This window comes from Giraffa tippelskirchi, chromosome 2 (genome assembly GCF_054371585.1).
Source record: "Giraffa tippelskirchi isolate mGirTip1 chromosome 2, T2T-mGirTip1v1.2.pri, whole genome shotgun sequence".
NCBI lineage: Eukaryota > Metazoa > Chordata > Mammalia > Artiodactyla > Giraffidae > Giraffa > Giraffa tippelskirchi.
This window is the reverse complement of record NC_137276.1, coordinates 64097201-64120267: the sequence shown is the minus strand read 5'-3', so window position 1 is coordinate 64120267 and position 23067 is coordinate 64097201. Positions and strand designations below refer to the sequence as shown.

The window sequence follows — 23067 nt, the reverse complement described above, 5'->3', positions numbered from 1 at the left end:
AAGTGCTGAAGTTTTTAAACTAGCCTGAATATTTTAAAAAATATCATTAACCTACAAAATATATTCTTTTAAAAAATTATTTATTCTTTTTCTTTAATTTTTGGCTGTGCTGGGTGTTTGTTGCTTTGTGCAGGCTTTCTCTAGTTGCAGTGAGCAGGGGCTGCTCTCTAGTTGTGGTGCGCCTGCCTCTTGTTGTGGTTGCTTGTCTTATTGTGGAGCATCTGCCTAGGTGCTCCAAGGCATATGGGGTCCTCCTGGATCAGGGATCGAACCTGTGTCCCCTGAACTGGCAGGTGGGGTCTTATCCACTGCACCACTAGGGAAGTCCCTACAAAATATATTCTTAAAACAAAAGGCCACTGACTGTAGTTTCTTTATACAAGGCCTGTGTTAGTAGATAGTTTTGAAATGCATAAATGCTGCAAGTTCCAATAATAATGTATTGCATGACTTTTCTACAAAGGAAATTGCTAAGCATCCTTTGAGTAAGGGTATGCTAAGCATCCTTAGCATACATTAACATAAGGTAGTGATGAGCTCTGGAAAAAAGATCTTCCCCCCCAAATTCAAAAGCTGCTTAATCAAATTCAATTTCACTAACTATCAGTGGAAACAGCAATGTTTCATTTACTTCTTGAAAATTTTCTAGTCAAAAAGAAGAAAAGATGAGAAGCAAGGAATAACTTCAATTATTTGTCAATATCATTGGGCCATTCTTTTCTGCTTTGCTGGAGTTTGTATGAAATTCAAGTACAAATGAGAAAACACTTCAGGAAAATGATACTACTTCTACATTTCTTCTTGCTCTTAATGACCAAAAACACTAAAGTACAATTCAACAAGAAGGCAATAAAATAAGACAGTTTCTTAGTGGTCAAATGACAGACTTAATTAAATGGTGTGCTGAATGTTAAAACAATGGAGAAATAAAGAGGATGAGAACAAATATTTCTCTAAGTAATTTATAATTACTTCATCTTTCAAGTTAAAAAAAGGAGAGAGGGAGAAATAAAATTATCTGTTTAAAAATCAAAATAAGTTTGAAAGGAAATTCCTCAAGTAATTTCTTAGTAGTAATTTCTACTAAGTTTCTAACCATCATGCATGAAATTTACTATAATTACCACGTACATCTGTTTTTTCAACAGGAAATTATCTTAGGAGTTACGTACTCTGGAAACTGCTACTCAACAACTGAGATTTTCTGAATGGGAGAACAAGAGTCATGAAGATCCAAAGGAAAATAATTAAGATCAACACTTGAATAAGCATTGATTCTTATAATTATTGAGAGAAGAATTTCATACACTGCAAAAATCCCTGAAAAAACTAAGTTAATTAAGCACTGAATGAAATTTGCACTCTTCATTATTTAAGATTTAAAAACAGTATAGAAAATACTTTCTTAGACTTATGAAACAAAGACAATTCATAAAGACATAAACTAGACGTAAACTAAGTTTAAGTATCCCATTTAGGAAGCATAACCTTTACTCCTTAAAATAAAACCTTAATAATATATTTGACAGAATATAGGATTTAAGTGAAGAAACTAGCAAAGGAATTAAACATGCATATCATTATGCGGATGAAAGGAGAATTTGTGCACTTTTTCTGGGGAACAGGCTAGCTGGCTCAGGGTCACTGGCTCAATTTTATATCTCCTTATGTAAGCATCCCATTCCTTTATTCTCTTTCAGAATCTGTTCCCCTGGATGAAGTTAACTTTTATATGCCTGACTTTCATATAAATGATACTTTCAAACATTATAACATTGATATCCTTAAATCTTGCCACTCTTCCTACTCTAATTTCAGATTTTCTGCTTCAGTGCATAAACATTTGCAACTATAATCTGTTAAGACTGCCTTCCAAACATAGAAGCACTGCCATTTTTGTCTCCATAGCAAGAGGAGTACACAAATACTTTAAATTTTTTTTTAATATATTTGTTTTTTATTGAAGGATAATTGCTTTACAGAATTCTGCTGTTTTATGTCAAACCTCAGCATGAATCTGTTGTATGGCTCAGGAAACTCAAATACTTTAAATTTTTATTGCATTTTACTCTTGCTATTTTATAAAGATGAGTGGAAATTGAAAAAAAAAATGCAAACAACACAAATGATAAGAAATGTAGAAGTCATAAATTTAAATCAACTGAAACAAAAGTGGAGCTCATTAGTCAACCCAAAAGTTGCAAATTTCTAGCATCAAGTTGACAAGTACTGGCCAAAACAGGAAAAAGTAAAGGGCACGTATAAAACATGAGTTACTATTAGGGCTTCTATATTTGGGAGTTCTCTAGGAATGGAAATTCCCCTTTTAACATGTAAAGTTGCTGTTCGACTTGCACATATATCCAACCTCTTTACATATTTTCAGGTTTACAGAAAAGGACTGAATTCTCATGTCACTCTGGATTCCTTCAGTAGCAAAAAAAAAGTGATCTATAAAACTGATTTTTGTTGTAAGATATTAGTGACATCATGAGTCATACCTCCAAGGAATATGGGATTGACTAGTTGATTTTTTTCCCAGGTCAGTCAAATGTTTTATTGGTTACCTCCTATGTGCCAAGCATACTCTGGACTCTGAGTGACATAAAGATAGATAAGACAGGGGCCTAACCTGCCAGAGACTCTGAAATCAGATCCTGACACCAGTGTCTGCAGTAATCCTTTATATGGATAGCAGAGACACCAAGCATCAGAGAGAAGATGGGGTTGTCCCAAAGCAAAGCTAGAACTCTGAATCTGGGTCTCCTAGCATCTAAATGCCCTTTCTTTTTGATCATTCTTTCTTTTAGAACATGAGGCTTTAAAAAGAGGATATCCACAGATGGAGGCATTTTGCCATCTGAATAGAAAAAGTAAATTTTAGGCTGGGAGCCTTGGCTGAGGTCTCTCAGCTTTTAAAGCAGCCACTCATTCTTTCCACTTGTGCAAGAATCTGAGCACTTATATCTTCACCTTACCAATACATGTAGTTTTATATAAGGATGCAGGATTGACACATTCCTGCAACATTAGCTTCTATTAATCCTGACATCTACCCATCTAGAACCTAGTTTGTAATCCTGCCTTTTCCAGCCACTTCATGATTTTCCTTCTGACTTCCTTCTCTTTAAGCTTTGTAAAGCCGTCCCTGGCTCGATCTTCTTCCTGCTGTGCTTTCTTCCTCCTCTTTAAAACTGAACTTTTACTTTTCTTTCTGACTCTGTGTAATATTTTCTTTTTCTCTTTGGAGAATTCAGCCTGAAAGGGAAAAATATGTTTAACTGACTGTTTCGAGATAATAAAATTGAAAGTTTCATTTTCTATACTTAATGATTATATAATTTATTCAGGCATAAAATAAATTGAAAGTAAGTATAATGCAAAATTTATATGCATATTGGGGTGCTCTTCATAATTGTTTTAAAACTACTAGTAAAGACTTCTGCAATTTTGTTACGGTTATGACTATATACTATCAAAGTCTAAGGAAAGTCAAATCAGATAGTTGTTTTTATAAGAAATACAAATATAATATTGGGGAGTTGTTAACTTTTATAATGGCTTCTGAATTAAAATTCAAATGTCAAAACACACTCAATTAGCCCTCATTATACACAGCAGACAACTCAACAGTATTACTTTATATGCAAAAACACAGAAGGACCTTCTGCTTTGATTTTTTCTGTAGAGCCATTTGAAGGCACATACAGGCCTCCCAATGTAAGCACCTAGCTTTTTCAATAAGATAAACAGGTATTCAGAAATTTCTCACAAATAATTTTAGAGGAACTTTAAAATCTTCTTAGTAAACAACAGGATATATATCTTGTGTTGTACTTCACTCACCTTTCCATCAAAGCGTTTTATTGTATACTGATCCAGACCCAAGTCTGTAAAACAGAAAGAAATAATGCTTAGTCACTGATTATAACTTGGGTGAAATACATGAAATGCTAGCTCTCAGTTTTGTTTCCAATCCCCTTCAGATGGTTTAGCCACAACAATATTTGAACAGAAATGAAAATTCTGTCCCACTTTCAGACTCAAAGTGTCGGTACTGAAAAATACCAATCCTTTATTTTATATATGAGAATATGAAACTCTTAAAGATAAAAAGGGTCCACGTGCAGACCTATTCATGTGCAAACCTATTCAACAGTAAAGCCAAACTAGAACCCTGGACTCTTCCCAGGATGATGCTTTTTCATTACATCAAAATGATATATTACCTCTAAATAAGGTGAGGGGATATTAGTTTTATCTCACAGCACAATAATTTTTTGTATAAAGTTAAAGAGAGATGAGTTTAATACCAGGAGACATTTTGCAAAACACCTAAACAAATTCAAATTGGCCATCTTAATATGACCTTTTAAAGGTGGGCTAAATAATAAATTTAACCTTGGGAATTCCTAGCATTGTGAAATACTAAGCACTGTGAAAGATAAAAGCAAATACATTAAGTGTTCTTGAGGGGTGGGATTTTCTGTTTTTGATGATTGCTTTATCCCAGTATTTGGAATAGTGCTTGATCACTAAATACATTAAAAAAAAAAAAAAAAAACCCCACAAGAAAACTGGTCAACCACTTGTAAAAGAATGAAACTAGAACACTTCCTAACACCGTACACAAAAATAAACTCAAAATGGATTAAAGATCTAAACGTAAGACCAGAAACTATAAAACTCCTAGAGGAAAACATAGGCAAAACACTCTCCGACATAAATCACAGCAGGATCCTCCATGACCCACCTCCCAGAATATTGGAAATAAAAGCAAAAATAAACAAATGGGATCTAATTAAAATTAAAAGCTTTTGCACAACAAAGGAAACTATAAGCAAGGTGAAAAGACAGCCTTCAGAATGGGAGAAAATAATAGCAAATGAAGCAACAGACAAACAATTAATCTCAAAAATATACAAGCAACTTCTGCAGCTGAATTCCAGAAAAATAAACGACCCAATCAAAAAATGGGCCAAAGAACTAAACAGACATTTCTCCAAAGAAGACATACAGATGGCTAACAAACACATGAAAAGATGCTCAACATCACTCATTATCAGAGAAATGCAAATCAAAACCACAATGAGGTATCATTTCACAGCAGTCAGAATGGCTGCTATCCAAAAGTCTACAAGCAATAAATGCTGGAGAGGGTGTGGAGAAAAGGGAACCCTCTTACACTGTTGGTGGGAATGCAAACTAGTACAGCCACTATGGAGAACAGTGTGGAGATTCCTTAAAAGACTGGGAATAGAACTGCCATATGACCCAGCAATCCCACTGCTGGGCATATACACCGAGGAAACCAGAATTGAAAGAGACGCGTGTACCCCAATGTTCATCGCAGCACTGTTTACAATAGCCAGGACATGGAAGCAACCTAGATGTCCATCAGCAGACGAATGGATAAGGAAGCTGTGGTACATATACACAATGGAATATTACTCAGCCATTAAAAAAATACATTTGAATCGGTTCTACTGAGATGGATGAAACTGGAGCCCATTATACAGAGTGAAGTAAGCCAGAAAGAAAAACACCAATACAGTATACTAATGCATATATATGGAATTTGAAAGATGGTAACGATAACCCTATATGCGAGACAGAATAAGAGACACAGATGCATAGAACAATTTTATGGACTCTGAGGGAGAAGGTGAGGGTGGGACGTTCTGGGAGAATAGCATTGAAACATGTATATTATCGTATGTGAAACAGAACACCATTCCATGTTCGATGCATGAGACAAGGGCTCAGGGCCGGGGCAATGGGATGACCCAGAGGGATGGGATGGGGAGGGAGGTGGGTGGGGGGTCCAGGAAGGGGAACACATGTAAACCCATGGCTGATTCATGTCAATGTATGGCAAAAACCATTACAATATTGTAAAGTAATTAGCCCCCAACTAAAATAAATAAATTTATAAAAAAAAAAAAAACCCCACAAAACTGAATGAGTAAGATACAATCCTTGCCTTGAAAAGTCACAATTTTGTGCAATAATATTGCAAGTGAAGATACAATGAGTTCAGTAAGAGAATGCTGTGGGAATTTTTAGAGTGGAGAAATCAGTTCCCAATTATACTTATTTTTCTTGCATAATTACCCAGTTGTTTTCTTTCACTTCTCACTTTCTTCATGCCAGTTCAGGTCCTTATTTCATTATGCTTACAGTAATACAATGACCAGATTATCACTGCTCCCAAAGGAAGCTTTTTGCATTTCTGGTTCTACACATTTGGTTACACATGCTCATCTAAAATGTGCTTCACCTTCTAGAAGTCTATCCAGAATAAAATGAACCACTGACTGCAAAAGAAGGAGATAAGTCAGAAAAAAAGAAAATTTAAAAACAAATCTAATTTGAAACTTCACAGGTACTCAAGAAGATATCAGTTATAAAGGCAGAACATGATTCTATGATAAAAGAATAGAGAACAAGAAAGAGTTGTAGACAATTAAAACTAGCAAGGAGAGTTAAGAAAGCCTTCCTAAGTGAACAGTGCAAAGAAATAGAGAGAAACAATAGAATGGGAAGGACTAGAGATCTCTTCAAGAAAACTAGAGATACCAATGGAACATTTCATGCAGAGATGGGCAGAATAAAGGACAAAACAGCATGAACTTAACAGAAGCTGACAAAATTAAGAAGAGGTGGCAAGAACACACAGAAAAACTATACAAAAAAGATCTTAATGACTCGGATAACCATGATGGTGTGATCACTCACCTAGAACCAGACATCCTGGAGTGCAAAGTCAAGTGGGCCTTAATAGCATCAGTATGAACAAAGCTAGCAGAGGTAACAGAATTCCAGCTGAACTATTTCAAATCCTAAAAGATGATGCTGTTCAAGGGCTGCACTCAATATGCCACCAAATTTGGAACACTCAGCAGTGACCACAGCACTGGAAAAGGTCAGTTTTCATTCCAATTCGAAAGAAAGACAATGCCAAAGAATATATTCAAACTGCCACACAACTGCACTCATTTCATATGTTAGCAAGGTCATGCTCAAAATCCTTCAAGCTAGGCTTCAACAGTATGTGAACCAAGGATTTCCAGATGTACAAGCTGGATTTAGAAAAGGCTGGATTTAGAAAAGGCAGAGGAACCAGAGATCAAATTGCCAACATCTAGTGGATCATCGAAAAAGCAAGAGAATTCAGAAAAACATCTACTTCTGCTTCACCAACTATGCTAAAGCCTTTGACTGTGTGGATCACAACAACCCGAAGAAAATTCTTCAAGAAATGGGAATACCAGACCACCTTACCTGCCTCCTGAGAAACCTGTATGCAGAACAAGAAGCAACAGTTAGAATGGGACATGGAACACGGGCTGATTCAAAACTGGGAAAGAAGTACCTCAGGCTATATATTGTGACCCTGAGTATTTAACTTATACGCAGAGAACAGAACATCATGCAAAACAGTGGGGTGGATGAAGCACAAGGTGGAATCAAGATTGCTCGGAGAAATATCAAAACTTCAGATATGCAGATGATACCACTCTTATGGCAGAAAGCAAAGAGGAACTAAAGAGCCTCTGGATGAAGGTGAAAGAGGAAAGTTAAAAAGTTGGCTTAAAATTCAACATTCAAAAATTGAAGATCATGGCATCTGGTCCCATCACTTCACAGCAAATAGATGAGGAAACAACAGAAACAGTGACAGACTTCATTTTCTTGGGGTCCAAAATCACTGAGAATGGTGACTGCAGCCATGAAATTAAAAGACGCTTGCTCCTTGGAAGAAAAGCTATGACAAACTTAAGACAGTGGATTAAAAAGAAGAGACATTATTTTGCCGTCAAAGGTCTGTCTAGTCAAAACTATCGTTTTTCCAATAGTCATGTATGAATGTGAGAGTTGGACCATAAAGAAGGCTGAGTGCCAACAAACTGATGCTTTCGAACTGTGGTGTCTATTAGAGAAGTCTCTTGAGAGTCCCTTGGACTGCAAACAGATCAAGTCAGTCAATCCTAAAGCAAATAAGCCCTGAATATTCATTGGAATGATTAATACTGAAGCTGAAGCTCCAATACTTTGGCCACCTGATCCAAAGAGCTGGTTCATTGGAAAAGATTGAAGGCAGGAGGAGAACAGGGGAATACAGAGGATGATATGGTTGGATGGCAGCACTGGCTCAATGGACATGAATATGAGCAAACTCTGGGTGATGGTGAAGAATAGGGAAGACTGTCATGCTGCAATCTATGGGGTTGCAAGAGTTGACACAACTTAGTGACTGAACAACAACAAAACTATGATTGCCTATTTCTTTGTATTTCTTAATATACTGTCAAGAAATTACGAAAAGTTATCTCCCTGGACCACTGCCAAAAAGACAACAGAATGGAAAAGAGAAAATAGAAGAGTGAATTATAGAAAAACAGAGACTCAATACAAGGTCTTCTGTCATACAAGATCTTTTCTAATTCAGAAATATGGACGAAATAATTCAGAAAGCATTAGCAGAAAATTTCTCATTTAAGTAAAATGAACAAAACTGACTTGTAATTCAGTGTATGCTTATGAAATCTCAGAATACCAAGAACAGGAAAATCCTCAGAGTTCCCAGAAAAAGAAAGCCCTTCCTAGTCCTTTATAAAGGAATGACAATCAGTCTAGGATCAGATATCTCATAAGTAAGGGAAACATATGCTTACTAATTAGAGCATCACTGTTCAACACAAATACATGTGCGCCACATGCATAATATAATATAATATTTCCTAACAATCACCTTTAAGAAAGTAAATAGAAACAGGTAAAAGTAATGCTCAAAATTCTCCAAGCCAGGCTTCAGCAATACGTGAACCGTGAACTTCCAGATGTTCAAGCTGGTTTTAGAAAAGGCAGAGGAACCAGAGATCAAATTGCCAACATCTGCTGGATCATTGAAAAAGCAAGAGAGTTCCAGAAAAACATCTATTTCTGCTTTATTGACTACGCCAAAGCCTTTGACTGTGTGGATCACAATAAACTGTGGAAAATTCTTCAAGAGATGGGAATACCAGACCATCTGACCTGTCTCTTGAGAAACCTGTATGCAGGTCAGGAAGCAACAGTTAGAACTGGACATGGAACAACAGACTGGTTCCAAATAGGAAAAGGAGTACGTCAAGGCTGTATATTGTCACCCTGCTTATTTAACTTATATGCAGAGTACATCATGAGAAACACTGGGCTGGAAGAAACACAAGCTGGAATCAAGATTGCCGGGAGAAATATCAATAACCTCAGATATGCGGATGACACCACCCTTATGGCAGAAAGTGAAGAAGAACTAAAGAGCCTCTTGATGAAGGTGAAGGAGGAGAGTGAAAAAGTTGGCTTAAAGCTCAATGTTCAGAAAACTAAGATCATGGCATCTGGTCCCATCACTCCATGGGAAATAGATGGGGAACAGTGGAAACAGTGTCAGACTTTATTTTTGGGGGCTCCAAAATCACTGCTGATGGTGACTGCAGCCATGAAATTAAAAGACGCTTACTCCTTGGAAGGAAGGTTATGACCAACCTAGATAGCATATTTAAAAGCAGAGACATTACTTTGCCAACAAAGGTCCGTCTAGTCAAGGCTATGGTTTTTCCAGTGGTCATGTATGGATGTGAGAGTTGGACGGTGAAGAAAGCTGAGCGCCGCAGAATTGATGCTTTTGAACTGTGGTGTTGGAGAAGACTCTTGAGAGTCCCTTGGACTGCAAGGAGATCCAACCAGTCCATCCGAAAGGAGATCAGTCCTGGGTGTTCATTGGAAGGACTGATGTTGAAGCGGAAACTCCAATACTTTGGCCACCTCATGTGAAGAGTTGACTCATTAGAAAAGACCCTAATGCTGGGTGGGACTAGGGGCAGGAGGAGAAAGGGACGACAGAGGATGAGATGGTTGGATGGCATCACTGACTCGATGGACATGGGTTTGGGTAGACTCCGGGAGTTGGTGATGGACAGGGAGGCCTGGCATGCTGCGATTCATGGGGTCGCAAAGAGTCGGACACGACTGAGTGACTGAACTGAATTGAAAATTAATTTTAAGAGTATATTTTACTTAACAGAATATATCTAACATAGCATGATTTCAACATATAATCAATACAAAACTTATTGAGGTATTTTACATTACATTTATACTGAGTTTTTAAAATCTAGTGTGTATTTTACAATTATAGCACATCTCAATTTAGACTAGCTACATTTCAAGTTATTACCATAATATCCAAAAGAATTCGAAAGTTAACTTGAATGGATTTATGTTTTTCATTGAATGCTCTTTGCTACAGTTGGGAACATATTTTACCATGGGCATCTATCCAAAAAAAGGAGGGGGCATGTAAGGACAGCCTGGCACGTACTGAGAATTCCTGTCATTTAAAAGCAAATAAACCCATGGCTGATTCATGTCAATGTATGGCAAAAACTATTACAATATTGTAAAGTAAAAAAAAAAAAGCAAATACAGACATAAAGTACTTAGTTGAAATACATGATTGGTTCATCCTGTTATATTTAGATTTCTTTACCTGTCAAACGAAGCAGATGGTTGGATTAGATCAGTTCTTAACATGGTTGGGGTGTGAAGTATGGGAAATGTGGAAGGATGAACTATTTCCTTCTGTCCCTACTCCCTACTTCTCTCAAAATTCTAGTAGGCTCAATTACAGTGGGGAAGGGAGAGTATGCTGAAAGGCGGAAACACAGCATGTGTAATTTGAAAATGTAATCAGATGACTCCTCTTCCATTTCTCCACCCTCATTCTTTGGGTCTTAACTTAGAAACACTGGATGTTATGCTGCTGTGCCTAGGGTGTTTTCTATGGATCTCAAACTTCTCTTCAAAGAACTCCCACAGTCATTTAATGTTAACAGAGTAACCTAAACACTATCTCCTCCTTTTCATTAATGAGGAAGATGACCCTCAAAAAGATTAAATGATTGTTTTTGATTTTAAGTCTAATAATCTTTTTAAATTATGGCAGTTGCCCATCTTGAATCCACACTAAAAATAATGTAAATGTGCATGTAAGAATAGTCTCAGTTGAAGCTCCTGAGTGAACATTTAACAGGTTTGTTTTAAAGGTGATAGCTACTCATTTTGTCAAAAGACATAAATGAAACTGAATCACATATATAATTTTGGTATCTATAAATTAGAGCTTAAGTAAATGGAAACTATATAATTTTACTTAAGAAGTCCCAGCTATCCTTCAATATTTAGAGATTCATTTTTCAGTTTATACTAGAATTTATTTTAAAAAATGGATGCAGAAAATTATCCTAAAATTTTATTAAAATGATTGTATTTTCAGCTTATGTAAGTCAACAAAACAAAGTATAGTTCAAGTTCATCAGATACAAGAAATAAACTTTTGCTTAAAATCTAACTGCTAAAAATCAAAGGCAAAGAAAAAAAAATCTTTAAAACAGGCAGCTTAAAGTGCTAAAAGAAAAGAGTTTCAACCCAGATTTCTTTATTTAGTGAAAATATTTTTCAAGAATGAAGACAGGGCTTCCCTGGTGATCCAGTGATTAAAAATCTGCCTTGCAATAATGCAAAGGACACAGGTTCAATCCCTGGTCCAGGAAGATCTTACATGCCGAGGGGCAACTCAGCCCATGGGTAACAATTCCTGAGCCTGCTTGCCCACAACTAAAGAAAGACTGTGGGCAGCAACAAAGACCCAGCACAGTCATAAATAAATAAATAAATATTTGAAAAAAAACTACCTTAAAAAAAAAAGAATAAAGACAAAATAAAAATGTTCTCAAATGAAGGAAAACCAAGCGAATTCATCACCAGCAGAACTGCTTTAAAAATGTTATCCTTCATGTGTGAAGAAAGTGATACCATAAAAAAATACGGAACTTAAGGAATAAATAAAGAACAACAGAAATACCTAATACCTATTATAGATAAACATAACAGACTATTTTGGCAGTCAAAATAAAACCTTAAAACAGCATCTGGCAGAGTTTTCAATTTACGTAGATGTAATACATATGATGTGTGCTTAGTTGCTCAGTTGTGTCCAACTCCTGCATGGGCTATAGCCTGCCAGGCTACTCTGTCCGTGGGGATTCTCCGGGAAAGAAGACTGGAGTGGGTTGCCATGCCCTCCTCCAGGGGATCTTCCCAACCCAGGGATCGAACCCAGGTCTCACACATCATAGGCGGATTCTTTATTGTCTGAGCCAGCAGGGAAGCCCAAGAATACTGGTGTGGGTAGCCTATCCCTTCTCCAGGAAGGGATTCCCACCCAGGAATCGAACTGGGGTCTCCTGCATTGCAGGCAGATTCTTTTACCACCTGAGCTACCAGGGAAGCCTAATACATATGATACTATACCATAAACTGGGGAGAATACGCCACTTGAAGCGGTAAGCTATAAATTCTCAGTAAACTGTGAAAAATTAACTATGTATTGATATATTATAATCCCAGTAGCAACCATTAAAGATACACAACAAAATATACTTACATTCCTCTGCCAAAATCAATTAAAACAACATATGAAAAAATCTTCAGGGCTTCCCTGGTGGCTCAGTGATGAAGAATCTGCCTAAATGCAGGAGACACCGGTTCGATTTGTGGTCCAGGAGGATCTCCCATATGCTGAGGAGCAGCTGAGCCCACATGCCACAACTACCTGTGCTCTAGAGCCTGGGAACTGCAACTGTGGAGCCCACATGCCACAATTACTGAAGCCTGTGCACCCTAGAGCCTGTGCTCCTCAGTGGGGGAGGCCACTGCAATAAGAAGTCCATGCACCTCAACTAGAGAGCAGCCCCTGCTTGCTGTAACTAGAGAAAAGCCTGTGCAGCAAGGAGGACTCAACACAGCCAAAAATAAATGAGTAAATAAAATTTTTTAAAAAATCTTCAAATAATCTGAAAAGAATGCAGCAAAGAGGTAAAAGAGTACCATAAAAGGGGAAAACAAATAATAAAATGGTAGACTTTAATCTAAACATATCAAAAATTACATTAAATATAAATCATCTAAATACATTAATTAAAAGGTAGAAACTGTCATATTGGATAAAAAACAAGATCCAACTACATGTGGTCCATAAGAAACCTATTTTAAATATAATCATACAGGTAGGTTAAAAGTAATATGATGGAAAAAGATGTATCATGCAAAGCAAATCAAAATAAAGACAAAGTAGCTACATAAATATCAGACTATGTGGACTTCAGAGTAAAAGAAATATTAGCAAGGATAAAGAGGGTCAATTATATAATGAAAGAGGGTCAATCCACCAGGAAGACAGAATAATCCTAAGCGTGCATGTACCTAGTAAGACAGTTTCAAAACATCTGAAGCAAAAACTGATAGAACTGAAAAGATACAAACAGACAAATTCACAAATAAAGTCAGAGATCAACTCCCTTCTCTCAATAATTGACAGAGAAAGGAACAGATAACCAGTAAGGATATGGAAGATGGAAAGATCAGTGGTTGCCTGGGACTTGCCAGGGAAAAAGTGGGAAGGCAGGATTACAAATGGGCACAAAGACATCCTAGGGGGTGGTGAATATATTCATTATATTGATTATGCTGATAGTTTCACCAGTGTATATGTGCAATTAGTATATCAAAACTTCATCAAACATTTAAATATGTGCTGCTTGTTATGTTTTTGTTTGTTGTTTAGTCGCTCAACGGGACACTAAGCCTTGACCAGCTAGACAATTAAGAATTGCTACTTTGTTTGCTACCACAAGCCCCACTGGTCACCAGAGTCAAGCTATTAAGGATGTGTCCTCCAGGTGGCAGTCACAAAAGCTGGAAAGCCAGACATATACACAAGCTCCCTGTTCAGAGATACCAGCAATCTGGGACAGGGTACAGGGAGAGCACAAAAATGATGCCCACTGGCCTGCCCAGTCTCTGGAGAGGATAGTCAGACCATAGATGTGTGTTTAATTAGAAGCCTCCTCTCAGGCCACAGCCATGAAGTTAAGTTAGTAAGCCTCTTTACACAAAGACTGGGATGTATTTTATGCTGGTTAACTGTGCTGTGTCCTGGAATGGGCTAACCAGTTAAGAACTGTTTCTCCATTTGTGACAGTCCTATGTGACCTGAGAAAGTAAGCCCCAGTGGCCACTAGAGGCAAGTGATCAAAGGATGTGTCTTGGGTGCCAGCTGCAAAATCAGGATGCTAGACATGCACACAAATCCCCCTCTGGGAGATACCAGTGATCTAGAGCAAGGCAGAAAGGTATGCAAAGATGGCTCCCATTGGCCTCAGTCTTTAGAAAGTATTTCAGCAGGTCTCTAGATGTGTATTAAACCAGAAGCCTTCTCCCCAAGCCAAAGTTCCAAGATCAGCAAATGCACCTCTTTTCACAGAAATACTGGCGGTGTTTCAGTCTGCTACATCCGTGCTGTGCTCTAAAGGTGGTAGCCAGTTAAGAATGATTTCTCTGTTTTGTTACAGTCCTATGGAACCTGTGAACATAAACCCTGCTGCCCACCAGAGGCAGGTGATCAAGGGGTGTCCCTTGGGCAGCTGCTGCAAAGAACAGGGCACTAGATGTGCACAAGCTCCTCTCAAGGAGATACTGAAGACCTGGAACCAGGCAAAGGGAGAGTGCAAGCCTCTGTCTTTGGAGAATATTTCAGCAGGCTCCAAATATGTGTTAAATTAGATGTCTGCCCCTGAGGCCAGTGCTTTAAGGTAAGCAAACAGGCCTCTTTCACAGAAAGACTGGGCACTTTTCACTCAACTACCTTTGCACTGGACTCTGCAGGGTAGCCAGGCATGAGCACTTTAAGAACTGCTCTTTAGTTCACTATAGCCTTGTGGGTCTTTTAGATGGAAGTCCCTTTGGCTTTTAAATCTGGATATTCTGGGGCTTACCTCGCAGGTGTAGGTCTCAAAAGCTGGGATGCCAGATGTGAGATTTAAACCTCCCACTCCTCAGTTAGAAGCTCAGATCTGTGAGTTCTCTCCCAACAACTGGTTACTGTGCCAGGAGTGGAGTTTATGGTGAGATTGTGTCTCAGCCTTTTCTACCCATTTCGGTGTGGGTTTTTTCTCATTTGTCTGATGTGTAGGAGTATAGGAGTGGCTCATCTAGTTTTGGAGTTTCTTATTCTTCCTTATACAGTTGTAGATTTGGAGTGTCCATGGGAGGAGGTGAGTTCAGGATCCTTCTACATAACCAACTTGACCCAAAACCACTGAATATAATCGAGGGTAAAATTATGTGTCTCAGACTAAAAGTGCTCTAGGTAAGATCAAAAAGTGCTCTAGTAAGAGGATCACTAAGGGCATGACTCTTATTCTAAGGAGAAAGAATATGGATTCCTGAACACGTAATTCATAGTATGATCTCTTTTTCTCTTTTCACATCCCTTTTGTCTTCCATGTAGATAAAATCAGATCAAGATGAATAGATCAGCCAGTGGGACGCGGTGGAAAGGAAACAGAGATCCTCTTTGCTCTGATCATAGCTCAAGTTTTTCTATAAAGTACTTTAAAAACTCTATCCATGCTGCTGCTTCTCCAAGTCATTGGCTAGCTATGCAAAATTGGTTACTACAAGCAGCCAGCAACTGTCTTATCCATTGTACACAGAGATACTGATGATATTAAGGCTGCACAGAAAGAAGATAAGACATATTCAAGCCATACACTACATATTTTTAGTCCTTTTAATGTCCTTCCTGCTTACCTATGGCTACTCTAAACTTTCTTGGTATTCAGTACAAAAATATTCTTAATCAGCTTCCTACTGAAATTCATTAGCACTCTACTCATTTAAAAACTGCTTAATTTTAGGGCTGTGTATGCTTTGTGATTGTGTTTGAACTATTCTAAAACTAAAACTTACAAGTTTAGATCTGTTAGGTATCCTGAGATACAGTATGTGTGAAAGCTATGACAAAACAAAGTTGAAATATGAGCTACTGGCTAAAGCCCAACCATCTGATGACAGAAATTCAAACTACAAAAAAACAGCCTCATTCTTTTCTTTGTTTCAACCCACATTGGAATAATACATATTTTCCTTCTGCTACATCAACATTTGTGGAAATTTGTGTTCATGAGCAAACAAAAATGAAGCCAAATTTTCTCCTGAATCTCATTTTAATATAATTTTCCCTCATGATTATTATTTTAAAAGAAAAGCAATCATTCATTATTCTGACTTTTTATCAAAATCAGAAATGTGCTTGGCAGAAGAGACATTTAGTAACCATTCTGTCCATATAACAGGTCTTTCAATAATTAAAAAACAAAATTACAAAGTTAAATGCGAAAATGTATGTAAGCAATTAGACTACATAATGATTTCCAAAGGGGGAGAAATTCCTTAAATGACCAGATAATTTTTAGTAACCTACCTAAAGTGTTGCTTCATTTTCACAGTCACACTGGAAGCAAAGTACAGTTTTATTTAAAGTTACTGATACATATTAGATTTTATCTGGGTATTAGAAATAATTTGACAGTACAAAATATTTTGCCATCATAAAACCCAAGAATATATCTCACAATCCTTTCTCTGTTTTACACATGTCATCTTTAATCTCTCCTTCCACATGTCACAAAATAAGATGTTAAAACTAATTCAAAAGATTCAAAATCTAAAAGTCAGTGCAATCAATGGAAACTGTCTGGTTTAGTGGCATTTAGTACACTCATAGTGTTATATAACTACCACCTCTATCTAGTTCCAAATATTTTCATCACTCCAAAAGAAAAATAAACAAAAAACACCTTGTGCCCATTAAGCAGTCACTTCTCATTCCCCCAACCCAGCTGCTGGCAATTGACAACCTGCTTTCTATCTCTAGATTTACCTAGACATTTTATACAAATGAAATAATATGCCAATATACAATAAAAATTAAAAAAAGCAATCATATGATAAGTGGCCTTTTGTGTCTGGTTTGTTGATGATTTTTATTTTTTTAAATTTATTAAGATTTGTTTTGTAGCCTAACATATGGTCTATCTGGTCTATTCTTGAGAATATTTGATGTATGCTTGAGAAGAAATGTATTCTGATACTCTTGAGTGAAGTGTTCTATGTATGTCTATTAGGTTTAGTTGGTTCATAGTGTTAAGTCCTCTATTTCTTTAATGACCTTCTGTCTAGATGTTCTTTTCATCACTGAAACAGGGTTATGAAGTGTCTAACCATTATTGTACAACGATTTCTCCCTTCAATTCTGTCAATCTTTCTCTCACATATTTTGGAGTCTGTTATTTGGTGGGTGTATACATATATATTTATCACTGTTATACCTGCTTGATGACCTAACCCTTTTATATATAAAAACGCTCTTTTATATAATGTCCTTTGGTAAAGAATCTGCCTGCCAATGCAGGAGACACAAGAGACACGTGTTTGATACCTGGGTTGGGAAGCTGCCCTGGAGTATGAAATGGCAACCCACTCCAGTATTCTTGCCTGGAAAATTCCAAGGACAGAGGAGCCTGGTGGGCTACAGTCCATGGGTTGCGAAGAGTCAGACATGACTAACGGACTGAGCAGGCATGCAACATTCTTCTAAAGTGAGTTTCCTGTGGACAATATATAGGTAGATCATATTTTTTATCTCCTGTCAATCTGTCTTTTAACTGGTGAATTTGTTTTATATTTAAATTGATTATTAATAAGGAAGGACTTCTTCCATCTTGTTATTTGTTTGCTATACGTCATGTCTTTTTTATCCCTTCATTTCTCTGATCTTGCCTTCTTTTGTGTTTGATTTTTTTTTCTAGTGTACTATTTCTATTCACTCATCATTGCCTTTTCTGTATAATTTTTAGTGATCTTCTTAGTGGTTAACCTGAGGATTACAATTAACACCTTAAATTAATAATCTACTTTGAATCAACATTAACATATCTGTAATTGTTGTTTTATAAATTTCTTTTAAATCATATAGAAAACAAAACAGGAGTTAAAACCCCCAAAACAATACTGACTTTTCTATTTTCCTATATACCTTTACAGGTCTTTATCATTTAAAAATTTTCTTTGTATGATTTTGGTTACTATTCAATGTATTTTGATTTCAGCCTAAAGGATTCCAGTCAGCGTTTCTTGTAGTGAATGTCTACTAGCAACAAACTTCCTCTGCTTTTACTATCTAGAAATGTCTTAATTTCTCCTTCTGGGACTCCTATTATGCATATGTTGGTATACTTGATATTGTCCTACAAGTACCTTAGGCTCTATTCATTTGTATTCATTCTTCTTGCTCTGCTCCTCAGACTGGACATCAACTGACCTATCGCCAAGATTCTGATTCTTTAATCTAGCTGCTCAAATCTATATTGAACTCTTTCAGTAAATTTTTCATTTTATCTACTTTTCAGTGCAATAATTTTTAAAATTTTGTATTTATATTTGGCTGCACTGGGTCTTTGCTGCTGAGCACAGGCTTTCTCTAGTTGCAGCAAGCAAGGGCTACTCTTAGTTAAGGTACAGTGCACAGGTCTCTCCACTGCAGTGGCTTCTCCTGTTGTGGAGCACAGGCTGTAGGTGTGCAGGCTCAGTAGTTGTGACACACAGGCTTAGTTGCCCCATAGTATGTGGGATCTTCCCAGATAAGGAACCTAACTTTTGTCCCCTGATTTGGCAGGTGGATTCTTAACCACTTCACCATCAGAGAAGCCCTCAGCTCAATAATTCCTACTCAATTCCTTTTTAAAATTTTAATTCTTTATGAATATTCTCTATTTATTAATACATAATACTCCCTATTTTCTATAGCCCCTTGCCTACGGTTTCCTTTAGCTCTTTGAGCATACTTAAGATACCTGATTTAAAGTCTGTCTAGTAAGCACAATGCCTGGGTTTCCTTGGGGATGGTTTCTATTTCTTTTTTTTCCCCCTCCTATTCTGATAATTGTTGATAAGCCATGTAATTCTTCAAACTGAAAATTAGACATTTTTAATATTGCAATGTGGTAATTCTGGAAATCAGATTCTCTCTTTTTCCCAGGGTTTGACATTGTAACTTGCTGAGGACTATAGTCATCACTTTGTTAGTGACTTTTCCAAACTATTCTTGCAAAGACAGTATTCTTCATCATTTGTCATCAGTGAAGTTTCTGCTCTATTATTTAAGCAGTCATCAAGTGATCTCACAGAAATTTCCTTAAATGTTAGATGCAAAAAAAAACAAACCAACAAAACACAACCCAGCTATCTTAGTGTTTGTAGACTGGCTCTGAGCTAGAGTGCTCTTTTGATGTTTAGCTAGATTCTCCTACAACTCCGTCTTAACTTACCTCTACTTCCATGGAGCACAGTTATCAACAAGAAATACAAGGCCACTCAAGTCTTTTCCAAGTATGCATCAGGCCCTGAGCATCACTTCAGATTCCCTAGACAGTAGCCTTTCAAAGCTCTTATTCCCTGAAATGTCTTTATTCTCATCCTCCTCCTTCCTAAGCTTTTTAGTCTTTCTGCCACTGGTCCTATCGGCTGTCTCTTGACATGATGGTTATAGGTGGTATACATGTCTTAAAATTTTTAAAATAGATTACATCTTGAGGTGGGTGAAACAAAAGGCAAATCTTTGTGCTAGTAGCTCAGTAAACTATCAGATGAGTTAACAGGCACATCCACTTTTTAAAAAACAAAACTCTATACATTGCCCCTCACTGAGTTCCCCATAACTAGTAAGCCACGCTAGGAATGTAGGCTGCCATCCCCATGACTGCTGCTAAGCTGGGAAATAGGACATGGTAGGCAGGTAAGCAAAAGGTCACAACACTTTTTTTCGAAAATTTATTGGCTTCTTTCTTCATTAAACATTACCCTGGTTGCTGTAATTTTTTTTTTTATTAGATTTCAGTGATTCAAAAAGTTGATTCTGTCCATTTTGGGCAGCATAACGATTTGCTTCAGTGAAAGAAGTGATTTTTTTCACTGAAGAAAATGACAGAGTCATTTTTCCCACCATGTCTCCCAAAAGCATTTGCAAATTATTACCTTTAACTTATAATATTAAGCCCTTTATTTTCTTTCCTCACATCTCATTTCTTCAGGATGGTTCATCTAGATGAGACATCCTTTCCTCTGTTCTTTAAAATTTTTATTCAAACTTAGAAGTTTTCTCTAGAAACCATTCTCTAAACTTCCAGACTGAGTTAAGTGCCCCTTACTTACACTGCCATGGCACCTGTTCTTTAACAAATCATCACATTCCTGAAATTACCTGTTACTATCTCTGTCTATCCCACCAAACAGCAACTTGATAGCAGTCATATCCGTAATACATTGCCTTCAGCAACAGTCTTATAACAAGCAATGAATCTCAACCAAAGGGGTATAATCTCCTCAACATTTTAGATTACAGGCTCCTCTTTTCTATTCCTAAAGCCTAGCATAATGCCTAACATCCAGCAACTACACAATGAATATAATTATTGCATGGACTTACAGAGTTAAGGTGATACAGAGAAATAAAGTAGCATATAATGAAATAAATACCACAATCTTATTTTTCATTGTAGCAACTTACGTTCTGGTTGTTTTTCATTGGGTGTTATGGATCGCACAAAATCTTGTGGTGTCATAAACACTTCAGATTCACCATGCTCACTGATTACTTTCAAGGTGGCAAAATAGCGGAAGATTTTATCTGGTGTGGAATATGCACGAATCCTATTCTCATATTCCATCACCTAAAATTAGAAATTCAGAAAGTGTTACTGTATTAAGCAATTCTCATTTTCATGTATTTTCTCTTACTTGGGAGAAATTTTATATCATTCTTCCTATAACTGTTTTTTTTAATATTAAAAATTACTTGTGTCTCAAAAACCTGTGATATACTACTCATACTTCAGTTGAAGCAATGATTGTGTAAGTTTTGTTTAGAATGTTTTTTAAGGTGTTTTTTTTAGTTGGAGGATAACTGCTTTACAATGTTGGTTGGTTTCTGCTGTACAGCATCACAAATCAGTCATAACTCTCTCTCTCTCCATATATATATGTATGTATATCCCCTCCCTTTTTAAACAATTTTATTTTATTTAAATTTTGGCTGTACTGGGTCTTCATTACTGCATGAGAGCTTTCTCTAGTTGCTGCCAGTGAAGGTACTCCTAGCTCTAGGGTATGCAGGCTCAGTAGTTGTAAGCCTACAGGCTTAGTTGCCCTAAGGCATGTGGAATATTCCTGCACCAGGGATTGACTGGTGTCCCCTGCAATCCAAGGTGGATTCTTAACCACTGGGCCACCAGGGAAGCCTCAGAAGTTTTTGAATAGTTTCCTAATTTCCTAAATCATTGAAAGCAAGCAAAAGAAAAATGTCATACAAGAATTCAAAAAGTCTCAGTCAAAGGCTCCATACACATGAGAGCCTATCATTTTTTAAATATGAAGTTTTCTGGAAGGGATTGATTTTACAATTTTACTTTCATGTAATTTCCTGAATTCTAAAATAAAACAGACATGAGACTTTCACAGATCTGAACAACTCTTTCAAATACAAAGTACATTAAACAACAGCATAAAAAATAAAATTACATATCACGGAAACTCAATTATCAACACATCTGAAGCAAACACTTTTACTTTGTACTGAAACATTAGACTTCCAGAGAACATTTAAATATAGCATATTTAGAAAAGAGTAGATGTGGGAAGAACACAAGCAAATATTTGAATAGGAACAAAATTATATATGGCATACATTTAACTAAAAGAGTATAACGTTAACATAAAAGCTAATATAAAAGTTAATATAATGTTAATATAAAAGTCCATTTCCTTATCTGGCACCCAAGACCCCATCTGTACATGAAACATACAAAAATACTGTTATCTTTTGCATAATATTCTTGTACAACCTACACTGTACTTTGGTGAAAAGATTTCTCTCATACCTGAATTTTATAAGTTGAGACAACCAATACTAAATAGTATCTTATAAATAACTGGCTAGAAAATATGTCAAGGCAATATGATCTAAAAATCCATATTGTAAGGCAATTATCCTTCAAATAAAAATTTAAAAAATCTATCAGTGAATTCAATGTATATAAAAAACATTATTAAACGTCTATATTTTTTTAAAAATTTATGCTTTAATTTGCTTTATTAACACAGCTATTACTGTAACTGTCATTTCTGGCTAGATGGTCACTTTGAGGTCACTGATAGCAGCTGGTTAACAGTGGGCTCAATTCCATTACCAAATGTGCTTTCAGTCACCAAGAAAGGAATGCTAATTTGTAACTATAAGTGACAGGAATCTTTCTAAAGCTAATTTGCATTAAAGTCTGAAGACTGATTTCAGAAAACTTTTCAATACATTTGGCACATGGCAGACACACTAAGCATTCCCTTACCAGCCCAACCAGTTAGCAGCCTTGAAACTTAGCTACAAGTCTTAAACCAAAGGTATTTTATATTTTACTACATCGGCTGGGTCATATCAGCTACAGAACAAAAATAATCAGTTTGCAATATTTAGGGTATAAGCTATAGCTACTGCCAAAGATGGCTTTGTCAACTGAAACGTTAAGTCAATCATATATAAGATAAAGGCAGAAAAAGAACAACTTAAAAGTCAATGATTTACAGACTGAAAATCAGATCCTTCATTGTTACCCAAAAAATACACTGCTGAATATTATTAATCAGTTTTAGTTTGAAATAATAGGTAAAGTAAGACTTTCTGCATTTCTGCATTTTTAGAGTTTAATATAGATATACTGTACAATATATTTTTGCTTTTTTTCACTTAGCATTCTAGCTCTTTTTAAAGTCTTTATTGAATTTGTTACAATATTGTTTCTTCTCCGAAAGGCATGTGAAAAGATGCTCAACACCACGAATTATCAGAGAAATGCAAATTAAAACTATAATGAGGGCCTTACACCAGTCAGAATGGTCATCATCAAAAAGTCCACAAACAATAAACACTGGAGAGGGTGTGGTGAAACGGGAGTCCTCCCACTCTGTTGATGGGAATGTAAATTGATACAGCTACCATGGAGAACAACATGGAGTCCCTTAAAAAACTAAAAATAGAGCTACCACATGATACAGCAATCCCGCTCCTGAGCA

At 36.6% G+C, this 23067-nt stretch overlaps 1 protein-coding gene across 6 annotated transcripts in view; it reads right to left on the bottom strand.

The window, feature by feature from the left end:
* MICU1 (mitochondrial calcium uptake 1) overlaps nucleotides 1-23067 on the bottom strand; it is a 225417-nt gene that overhangs the window by 159004 nt on the left and 43346 nt on the right. For 4 of the 6 annotated variants that reach the window (XM_081566466.1, XM_081566455.1, XM_081566489.1 and 1 more), the window contains exons 4-5: nucleotides 20513-20675; nucleotides 3847-3890 (exon numbers count right to left, since the gene is read on the bottom strand). In XM_081566466.1, coding sequence (XP_081422592.1) covers nucleotides 3847-3890; nucleotides 20513-20675 — 207 coding nt within the window. Of the gene's footprint in view, nucleotides 1-3084; nucleotides 3259-3837; nucleotides 3891-20512; nucleotides 20676-23067 lie in introns of all 6 variants that reach the window. The other 2 variants (XM_081566448.1, XM_081566451.1) reach the window with 2 other exon arrangements.